General features: G+C 42.8%; 1 protein-coding gene across 1 annotated transcript; it reads right to left on the bottom strand.

The window, feature by feature from the left end:
* Nucleotides 1–318: 318 nt before the first annotated feature.
* LOC127936046 (mucin-5AC-like) lies at nucleotides 319–10,755 on the bottom strand (the record flags this gene model as incomplete). The annotated part of the gene is made up of 6 exons (XM_052534205.1): nucleotides 319–466; nucleotides 1,810–1,832; nucleotides 5,587–5,649; nucleotides 7,234–7,305; nucleotides 9,442–9,795; nucleotides 10,027–10,755. Coding segments are annotated over 6 exons (1,389 nt in total), but the record flags the coding sequence as incomplete, so codon positions are not given.
* Between the last annotated feature and the right edge of the window lie 457 nt (nucleotides 10,756–11,212).

The following is an 11,212-nucleotide window of genomic DNA, read 5'->3' as shown; positions in this document are numbered from 1 at the left end:
ATCAATAGTTGTTGTGGTGTCACGCATAGTTGTTGTTGCTGTATCAGTTGTTGATACTGGTGCTAAAGTTGTCGATGTCAGAGGTGTGGTTGTGGAAGCCAAGATTGTGTTTCCATCAATTGTTGATGTGGTGTCAGACAGAGTAGTTGTTGCTGCATCAGATGTTGTTGATGTTGGTTCAACATTTGATGATGTTGGAAAGGTGATTGTAAAAGCCAAAACTGAGGTTGCATCATTTGCTGTTGTGGGTTCAGACAATGCTGTGGTTGATACGTCTATTTTTGTTGATGTTGTTGCTACAGTCGTAGGTGCTGAAGGGGTGGTTGTGGAAGTCAAACTTGTTGCATCAGTAGTTGTAGTTCTCTCAGAGAGAGTTGTAGTTGGTGCATCAGTGGTTGACATTAGAGGGGTGGTTGTGGAATCAAAAGTTGTTGTAGCATCAGTAGTTGTTGTGGTGTCAGACAGACTTGTGGTTGATAAATCAGTTGTTGACATTAGCGGGGTGCTTGTGGAATCAAAAGATGTTGTTGCATCAGTAGTTGTAGTTGTGTCAGACAGAGTTGTAGTTGATGCGTCACTGGTTGACATTAGATGGGTAGTTGTGGAATCAAAAGATGTTGTTGCATCAGTAGTTGTAGTGGTGCCAGACAGAGTTGTGATGGCTGCATCAGTTGTTGATACTGGTGCTATAGTTGTCGATGTCAGAGGTGTGGCTGTGGAAGCCAAGATTGTGGTTGCATCAGTTGCTGTTGTGGATTCAGACAAAGTTGTAGTTGATTCATCTATTTTTGTTGATGTTGTTGCTACAGTCGTAGTTGCTGAAGGGGTGGTTCTGGATGTCAAACTTGAAGCATCAGTAGTTGTAGTGGTGTCAGACAGAGTTGTTGTTTCTGCATCAGTTGTTGTTGACGCTGCTGCTGTAGTTGAGGATTTTGGGGCGCTGGATGTGGAAGCCAAAATTGTTGTTGTATCATTAGTTGTTGTGGTGTCACGCATCGTTGTTGTTGCTGTATCAGTTGTTGATACTGGTGCTAAAGTAGTCGATGTCAGAGGTGTGGTTGTGGAAGCCAAGATTGTGTTTGCATCAGTTGTTGATGTGGTGTCAGACAGAGTAGTGTCTGCATCAGTTGTTGTTGACGCTGCTGCTGTTGTTGAGGATGTTGGGTTGCTAGATGAGGAAGCCAAAATTGTTGTTGTATCAATAGTTGTTGTGGTGTCAGTCATACTTTTTGTTGCTGCATCAGATGTTGATGCTGGTGATATAGTTGTCAGTTTCACAGCTGTGGTTGTGGAAGCAAAAATTGTAGTTGTATCTGTATTTGTAGTTGTGTCAGACAGAGTTGTAGTCGATGTGTCAGTGGTTGACATTAGAGTGCTGGTTGTGGAATCAAAAGATGTTGTTGCATCAGTAGTTGTAGTGGTGTCAGACAGAGTTGTTGTTTCTGCGTCAGTTGTTGTTGACGCTGCTGCTGTAGTTGAGGATGTTGGGTTGCTAGATGAGGAAGCCAAAATTGTTGTTGTATCAATAGTTGTTGTGGTGTCAGGCATACTTGTTGTTGCTGCATCAGATGTTGATGCTGGTGCTATAGTTGTCGATGTCAGAGGTGTGGTTGTGGAAGCCAAGATTGTGGTTGCATCATTTGCCATTGTGGGTTCAGACAAAGTTGTAGTTGATTTGTCTATTTTTGTTGAAGTTGTTGCTACAGTCGTAGATGCTGAAGGGGTGGTTCTGGAAGTCAAACTTGTACCATCAGTAGTTGTAGTGGTGTCAGACAGAGATGTGGTTGACGCATCATTGGTTGACATTACATGGGTGGTTGTGGAATAAAAAGCTGTTGTAGCATCAGTAGTTGTAGTTGTGTCAGACAGAGTTGTTGTTTCTGCATCAGTTGTTGTTGACGCTGCTGCTGTAGTTGAGGATGTTGGGTTGCTAGATGAGGAAGCCAAAATTGTTGTTGTATCAATAGTTGTTGTGGTGTCAGGCATACTTGTTGTTGCTGCATCAGATGTTGATGCTGGTGCTATAGTTGTCAGTTTCACAGCTGTGGTTGTGGAAGCAAAAATTTTAGTTGTATCTGTATTTGTAGTCGTGTCAGACAGAGTTGTAGTTGATGTGTCAGTGGTTGACAATAGAGTGCTGGTTGTGGAATCAAAAGATGTTGTTGCAGCTGTAGTTTTAGTGGTGCCAGACAGAGTTGTATTTGATGCTTCAGTGGTTGACATTAGCGGGCTGCTTGTGGAATCAATAGATGTTGTTGCATCAGTAGTTGTAGTGGTGTCAGACAGAGTTGTTGTTTCTACATCAGCTGTTGTTGATGCTGCTGCTGTAGTTGAGGATGTTGCGGCATTGGATGTGGAAGTCAAAATTGTTGTTGTATCAATAGTTGTTGTGGTGTCACGCATAGCTGATGTTGCTGTATCAGTTGTTGATACTGGTGCTATACTTTTCGATGTCAAAGGTGTGGTGGTGGAAGCCAAGATTGTGGTTGCATCCGTTGTTGATGTGGGTTCAGACAATGTTGTGGTTGATTCGTCTATTTTTGTTGATGTTGTTACTACAGTCGTAGGTGCTGAAGGGGTGGTTGTGGAAGTCAAACTTGTTGCATCAGTAGTTGTAGTTGTGTCAGACAGAGTTGTAGTTGATGCATCAGTGGTTGACATTAGAGTGGTGGTTTTGGAATCAAAATTTGTTGTTGCATCAGTAGTTGTAGTGGTGTCAGACAGAGTTGTTGTTTCTGCATCAGTTGTTGTTGACGCTGCTGCTGTAGTTAAGGATGTTGGGGCGCTGGATGTGGAAGCCAAAATTGTTGTTGTATCAATAGTTGTTGTGGTGTCACGTATAGTTGTTGTTGCTGTATCAGTTGTTGTTACTGGTGCTAAAGTTGTCGATGTAAGAGGTGTGGTTGTGGAAGCCAAGATTGTGTTTGCATCAATTGTTGATGTGGTGTCAGACAGAGTAGTGGTTGCTGCATCAGATGTTGTTGATGTTGGTTCAACAGTTGAGGATGTTGGAAAGGTGGTTGTAAAAGCCAAAGCTGAGGTTGCATCATTTGCAGTTGTGGTTTCAGTCAAGGCTGTGGTTGATTCGTCTATTTTTGTTGATGTTGTTGCAACAGTCGTAGGTGCTGAAGGGGTGGTTGTGGAAGTCAAACTTGCTGAATCAGTAGTTGTAGTTGTGTCAGACAGAGTTGTAGTTGATGCATCAGTGGTTGACATTAGAGGGGTGGTTGTGGAATCAAAAGTTGTCGTAGCATCAGTAGTTGTTGTGGTGTCAGACAGAGTTGTGGTTGATGCATCAGTTGTTGACATTAGCGGGGTGCTTGTGGAATCAAAAGATGTTGTTGCATCAATAGTTGTGTCAGACAGAGTTGAAGTTGATGCGTCACTGGTTGACATAAGATGTGTAGTTGTGGAATCAAAAGATGTTGTTGCATCAGTAGTTGTAGTGGTGCCAGACAGAGTTGTGGTTGCTGCATCAGTTGTTGATACTGGTGCTATAGTTGTCGATGTCACAGGTGTGGTTGTGGAAGCCAAGATTGTGGTTGCATCAGTTGCTGTTGTGGGTTCAGACAAAGTTGTAGTTGATTCGTCTATTTTTGTTGAAGTTGTTGCTACAGTCGTAGATGCTGAAGGGGTGGTTGTGGAAGTCAAACTTGTAGCATCAGTAGTTGTAGTGGTGTCAGACAGAGTTGTTGTTTCTGCATCAGTTGTTGTTGACGCTGCAGCTGTAGTTGAGGATGTTGGGGCGCTGGATGTGGAAGCCAAAATTGTTGTTGTATCAATAGTTGTTGTGGTGTCAGACATACTTGTTGTTGCTGCATCAGATGTTGATGCTGGTGCTATAGTTGTCAGTTTCACAGCTGTGGTTGTGGAAGCAAAATTTGTGGATGTATCTGTATTTGTAGTTGTGTCAGACAGAGTTGTAGTTGATGTGTCAGTGGTTGGCATTAGAGTGCTGGTTGTGGAATTCAAAGATGTTGTTGCATCAGTAGTTGTAGTGGTGCCAGATAGAGTTGTGGTTAATGCATCAGTGGTTGACATTAGCGTGGTGCTTGTGGAATCAAAAGATGTTGTTGCATCAGTAGTTGTAGTTGTCTCAGACAGAGTTGTAGTTGATGTGTCAGTGGTTGACATTAGAGTGATGGTTGTAGAATCAAAAGATGTTGTTGCATCAGTAGTTGTAGTGGTGCCAGACAGAGTTGTGGTTGCTGCATCAGTTGTTGATACTGGTGCTATAGTTGTCGATGTCAGAGGTGTGGTTGTGGAAGCCAAGATTGTGGATGCATCAGTTGCTGTTGTGGGTTCAGACAAAGTTGTGGTTGATTCGTCTATTTTCGTTGATGTTGTTGCTACAGTCGTAGATGCTGAAGGGGTGGTTGTGGAAGTCAAACTTGTTGCATCAGTAGTTGTAGTGGTGTCAGACAGAGATGTGGTTGATGCTTCAGTGGTTGACAATACATGGGTGGTTGTGGAATCAAAAGTTGTTGTAGCATCAGTAGTTGTAGTTGTGTCAGACAGTGTTGTAGATGATGCGTCAGTGGTTGACATTAGAGTGGTGGTTGTGGAATCAAAAGATGTTGTTGCATGAGTAGTTGTAGTGGTGTCAGACAGAGTTGTTCTTTGTGCATCAGTTGTTGTTGACGCTGCAGCTGTAGTTGAGGATGTTGGGGCGCTGGATGTGGAAGCCAAAATTGTTGTTGTATCAATAGTTGTTGTGGTGTCACGCATAGTTGTTGTTGCTGTATCAGTTGTTGATACTGGTGCTAAAGTTGTCGAAGTCAGAGGTGTGGATGTGGAAGCCCAGATTGTGTTTCCATCAATTGTTGATGTGGTGTGAGACAGAGTATTTGTTGCTGCATCAGATGTTGTTGATGTTGGTTCAACAGTTGAGGATGTTGGAAAGGTGGTTGTAAAAGCCAAAACTGAGGTTGCATCATTTGCTGTTGTGGGTTCAGACAATGCTGTGGTTGATATGTCTGTTTTTGTTGATGTTGTTGTTACAGTCGTAGGTGCTGAAGGGGTGGTTGTGGAAGTCAAACTTGTTGCATCAGTAGTTGTAGTTCTGTCAGAGAGAGTTGTAGTTGATGCATCAGTGGTTGACATTAGAGGGGTGGTTGTGGAATCAAAAGTTGTTGTAGCATCAGTAGTTGTTGTGGTGTCAGACAGACTTGTGGTTGATAAATCAGTTGTTGACATTAGCGGGGTGCTTGTGGAATCAAAAGATGTTGTTGCATCATTAGTTGTAGTTGTGTCAGACAGAGTTGTAGTTGATGCGTCACTGGTTGACATTAGATGGGTAGTTGTGGAATCAAAAGATGTTGTTGCATCAGTAGTTGTAGTGGTGCCAAACAAAGTTGTGATTGCTGCATCAGTTGTTGATACTGGTGCTATAGTTGTCGATGTCAGAGGTGTGGCTGTGGAAGCCAAGATTGTGGTTGCATCAGTTGCTGTTGTGGGTTCAGACAAAGTTGTAGTTGATTCATCTATTTTTGTTGATGTTGTTGCTACAGTCGTAGATGCTGAAGGGGTGGTTCTGGATGTCAAACTTGAAGCATCAGTAGTTGTAGTGGTGTCAGACAGAGTTGTTGTTTCTGCATCAGTTGTTGTTGACGCTGCTGCTGTAGTTGAGGATGTTGGGGCGCTGGATGTGGAAGCCAAAATTGTTGTTGTATCAATAGTTGTTGTGGTGTCACGCATCGTTGTTGTTGCTTCATCAGTTGTTGATACTGGTGCTAAAGTAGTCGGTGTCAGAGGTGTGGTTGTGGAAGCCAAGATTGTGTTTGCATCAGTTGTTGATGTGGTGTCAGACAGAGTAGTGTCTCCATCAGTTGTTGTTGACGCTGCTGCTGTTGTTGAGGATGTTGGGTTGCTAGATGAGGAAGCCAAAATTGTTGTTGTATCAATAGTTGTTGTGGTGTCAGTCATACTTGTTGTTGCTGCATCAGATGTTGATGCTGGTGCTATAGTTGTCAGTTTCACAGCTGTGGTTGTGGAAGCAAAAATTGTAGTTGTATTTGTATTTGTAGTTGTGTCAGACATAGTTGTAGTTGATGTGTCAGTGGTTGACATTAGAGTGCTGGTTGTGGAATCAAAAGATGTTGTTGCAGCTGTAGTTTTAGTGGTGCCAGACAGAGTTGTAGTTGATGCATCAGTGGTTGACATTAGCGGGCTGCTTGTGGAATCAATAGATGTTGTTTCATCAGTAATTGTAGTTGTGTCAGACAGAGTTGTTGTTTCTACATCAGCTGTTGTTGATGTTGCTGCTGTAGTTGAGGATGTTGCGGCATTGGATGTGGAAGTCAAAATTGTTGTTGTATCAATAGTTGTTGTGGTGTCACGCATAGTTGTTGTTGCTGTATCAGTTGTTGATACTGGTGCTATACTTGTCGATGTCAAAGGTGTGGTGGTGGAAGCCAAGATTGTGGTTGCATCCGTTGTTGATGTGGGTTCAGACAATGTTGTGGTTGATTCGTCTATTTTTGTTGATGTTGTTACTTCAGTCGTAGGTGCTGAAGGGGTGGTTGTGGAAGTCAAACTTCTTGCATCAGTAGTTGTAGTTGTGTCAGACAGAGTTGTAGTTGATGCAACAGTGGTTGACATTAGAGTGGTGGTTGTGGAATCAAAAGATGTTGTTGCATCAGTAGTTGTAGTGGTGTCAGACAGAGTTGTTGTTTCTGCATCAGTTGTTGTTGACGCTGCTGCTGTAGTTAAGGATGTTGGGGCGCTGGATGTGGAAGCCAAAATTGTTGTTGTATCAATAGTTGTTGTGGTGTCACGTATAGTTGTTGTTGCTGTATCAGTTGTTGATACTGGTGCTAAAGTTGTCGATGTAAGAGGTGTGGTTGTGGAAGCCAAGATTGTGTTTGCATCAATTGTTGATGTGGTGTCAGACAGAGTAGTGGTTGCTGCATCAGATGTTGTTGATGTTGGTTCAACAGTTGAGGATGTTGGAAAGGTGGTTGTAAAAGCCAAAGCTGAGGTTGCATCATTTGCAGTTGTGGTTTCAGTCAAGGCTGTGGTTGATTTGTCTATTTTTGTTGATGTTGTTGCAACAGTCGTAGGTGCTGAAGGGGTGGTTGTGGAAGTCAAACTTGTTGCATCAGTAGTTGTAGTTGTGTCAGACAGAGTTGTAGTTGATGCATCAGTGGTTGACATTAGAGGGGTGGTTGTGGAATCAAAAGTTGTCGTAGCATCAGTAGTTGTTGTGGTGTCAGACAGAGTTGTGGTTGATGCATCAGTTGTTGACATTAGCGGGGTGCTTGTGGAATCAAAAGATGTTGTTGCATCAGTAGTTGTAGTGGTGCCAGTCAGAGTTGTGGTTGCTGCATCAGTTGTTGTTACTGGTGCTATAGTTGTCGATGTCACAGGTGTGGTTGTGGAAGACAAGATTGTGGTTGCATCAGTTGCTGTTGTGGGTTCAGGCAAAGTTGTAGTTGATTCGTCTATTTTTGTTGAAGTTGTTGCTACAGTCGTAGATGCTGAAGGGGTGGTTGTGGAAGTCAAACTTGTAGCATCAGTAGTTGTAGTGGTGTCAGACAGAGTTGTTGTTTCTGCATCAGTTGTTGTTGACGCTGCTGCTGTAGTTGAGGATGTTGGGTTGCTAGTTGAGGAAGCCAAAACTGTTGTTGTATCAATAGTTGTTGTGGTGTCAGGCATACTTGTTGTTGCTGCATCAGATGTTGATGCTGGTGCTATAGTTGTCAGTTTCACAGCTGTGGTTGTGGAAGCAAAAATTGTAGATGTATCTGTATTTGTAGTTGTGTCAGACAGTGTTGTAGATGATGTGTCAGTGGTTGACATTAGAGTGGTGGTTGTGGAATCAAAAGATGTTGTTGCATGAGTAGTTGTAGTGGTGTCAGACAGAGTTGTTGTTTCTGCATCAGTTGTTGTTGACGCTGCAGCTGTAGTTGAGGATGTTGGGGCGCTGGATGTGAAAGCCAAAATTGTTGTTGTATCAACAGTTGTTGTGGTGTCACGCATCGTTGTTGTTGCTGTATCAGTTGTTGATACTGGTGCTAAAGTAGTCGATGTCAGAGGTGTGGTTGTGGAAGCCAAGATTGTGTTTGCATCAGTTGTTGATGTGGTGTCAGACAGAGTAGTGTCTGCATCAGTTGTTGTTGACGCTGCTGCTGTAGTTGAGGATGTTGGGTTGCTAGATGAGTAAGCCAAAATTGTTGTTGTATCAATAGTTGTTGTGGTGTCAGTCAAACTTGTTGTTGCTGCATCAGATGTTGATGCTGGTGATACAGTTGTCAGTTTCACAGCTGTGGTTGTCGTAGCAAAAATTGTAGTTGTATCTGTATTTGTAGTTGTGTCAGACAGAGTTGTAGTTGATGTGTCAGTGGTTGACATTAGAGTGCTGGTTGTGGAATCAAAAGATGTTGTTGCATCAGTAGTTGTAGTGGTGTCAGACAGACTTGTTGTTTCTGCATCAGTTTTTGTTGACGCTGCTGCTGTAGTTGAGGATGTTGGGTTGCTAGATGAGGAAGCCAAAATTGTTGTTGTATCAATAGTTGTTGTGGTGTCAGGCATACTTGTTGTTGCTGCATCAGATGTTGATGCTGGTGCTAAAGTAGTCGATGTCAGAGGTGTGGTTGTGGAAGCCAAGATTGTGTTTGCATCAGTTGTTGATGTGGTGTCAGACAGAGTAGTGTCTGCATCAGTTGTTGTTGACGCTGCTGCTGTTGTTGAGGATGTTGGGTTGCTAGATGAGGAAGCCAAAATTGTTGTTGTATCAATAGTTGTTGTGGTGTCAGTCATACTTGTTGTTGCTGCATCAGATGTTGATGCTGGTGATATAGTTGTCAGTTTCACAGCTGTGGGTGTGGAAGCAAAAATTGTAGTTGTATCTGTATTTGTAGTTGTGTCAGACAGAGTTGTAGTTGATGTGTCAGTGGTTAACATTAGAGTGCTGGTTGTGGAATCAAAAGATGTTGTTTCATCAGTAGTTGTAGTGGTGTCAGACAGACTTGTTGTTTCTACATCAGCTGTTGTTGATGCTGCTGCTGTAGTTGAGGATGTTGCGGCACTGGATGTGGAAGTCAAAATTGTTGTTGTATCAATAGTTGTTGTGGTGTCATGCATAGTTGTTGTTGCTGTATCAGTTGTTGATACTGGTGCTATACTTGTCGATGTCAAAGGTGTGGTGGTGGAAGCCAAGATTGTGGTTGCATCCGTTGTTGATGTGGGTTCAGACAATGTTGTGGTTGCTGCATCAGATGTTGTTGATGTTGGTTCAACAGTTGAGGATGTTGGAAAGGTGGTTGTAAAAGCCAAAGCTGAGGTTGCATCATTTGCAGTTGTGGGTTCAGTCAATGCTGTGGTTGATTCGTCTATTTTTGTTGATGTTGATGCTACAGTCGTAGGTGCTGAAGGGGTGGTTGTGGAAGTCAAACTTGTTGCAACAGTAATTGTAGTTGTGTCAGACAGAATTGTAGTTGATGCATCAGTGGTTGACATTAGAGGGGTGGTTGTGGAATCAAAAGTTGTCGTAGCATCAGTAGTTGTTGTGGTGTTAGACAGAGTTGTGGTTGATGCATCAGTTGTTGACATTAGTAGGGTGCTTGTGGAATGAAAAGATGTTGTTGCATCAGTAGTTGTAGTGGTGCCAGAAAGAGTTGTGGTTGCTGCATCAGTTGTTGATACTGGTGCTATAGTTGTCGATGTCACAGGTGTGGTTGTGGAAGCCAAGATTGTGGTTGCATCAGTTGCTGTTGTGGGTTCAGACAAAGTTGTAGTTGATTCGTCTATTTTTGTTGAAGTTGTTGCTACAGTCGTAGATGCTGAAGGGGTGGTTGTGGAAGTCAAACTTGTAGCATCAGTAGTTGTAGTGGTGTCAGACAGAGTTGTTGTTTCTGCATCAGTTGTTGTTGACGCTGCTGCTGTAGTTGAGGATGTTGGGTTGCTAGATGGGGAAGCCAAAATTGTTGTTGTCTCTGTATTTGTAGTTGTGTCAGACAGAGTTGTAGTTGATGTGTCAGTGGTTGACATTAGAGTGCTGGTTGTGGAATTCAAAGATGTTGTTGCATCAGTAGTTGTAGTGGTGCCAGATAGAGTTGTGGTTGATGCATCAGTGGTTGACATTAGCATGGTGCTTGTGGAATCAAAAGATGTTGCTGCATCAGTAGTTGTAGTTGTGTCAGACAGAGTTGTAGTTGATGTGTCAGTGGTTGACATTAGAGTGATGGTTGTGGAATCAAAAGATGTTGTTGCATCAGTAGTTGTAGTGGTGCCAGACAGAGTTGTGGTTGCTGCTTCAGTTGTTGATACTGGTGCTATAGTTGTCGATGTCAGAGGTGTGGTTGTGGAAGCCAAGATTGTGGATGCATCAGTTGCTGTTGTGGGTTCTGACAAAGTTGTGGTTGATTTGTCTATTTTTGTTGATGTTGTTGCTACAGTCGTAGATGCTGAAGGGGTGGTTGTGGAAGTCAAACTTGTTGCATCGGTAGTTGTAGTTGTGTCAGACAGAGTTGTAGTTGATGCTTCACTGGTTGACATTAGAGGGGTGGTTGTGGAATCAAAAGATGTTGTTGCATCAGTAGTTGTTGTTGTGTCACGCATAGTTGTTGTTGCTGTATCAGTTGTTGATACTGGTGCTATAGTTGTCAATGTCACAGGTGTGGTTGTGGAAGCCAAGATTGTGGTTGCATCAGTTGCTGTTGTGGGTTCAGACAAAGTTGTAGTTGATTCGTCTATTTTTGTTGAAGTTGTTGCTACAGTCATAGATGCTGAAGGGGTGGTTGTGGAAGTCAAACTTGTAGCATCAGTAGTTGTAGTGGTGTCAGACAGAGTTGTTGTTTCTGCATCAGTTGTTGTTGACGCTGCTGCTGTAGTTGATGATGTTGGGTTGCTAGATGAGGAAGCCAAAATTGTTGTTGTATCAATAGTTGTTGTGGTGTCAGGCATACTTGTTGTTGCTGCATCAGATGTTGATGCTGGTGCTATAGATGTCAGTTTCAAAGCTGTGGTTGTGGAAGCAAAAATTGTAGTTGTATCTGTATTTGTAGTTGTGTCAGACAGAGTTATAGTTGATGTGTCAGTGATTGACATTAGATTGCTGGTTGTGGAATCAAAAGATGTTGTTGCATCAGTAGTTGTAGTGGTGCCAGACAGAGTTGTGGTTGATGTATCAGTGGTTGACATTAGCGGGGTGCTTGTGGATTCAAAGGATGTTGTTGCATCAGTAGTTGTAGTTGTGTCAGACAAAGTTGTA

This window comes from Carassius gibelio, chromosome A1 (genome assembly GCF_023724105.1).
Source record: "Carassius gibelio isolate Cgi1373 ecotype wild population from Czech Republic chromosome A1, carGib1.2-hapl.c, whole genome shotgun sequence".
NCBI classification, from domain to species: Eukaryota; Metazoa; Chordata; class Actinopteri; order Cypriniformes; family Cyprinidae; genus Carassius; species Carassius gibelio.
The sequence above is the reverse complement of the archived record's forward strand: the minus strand, read 5'-3'. Positions and strand labels throughout refer to the sequence as shown.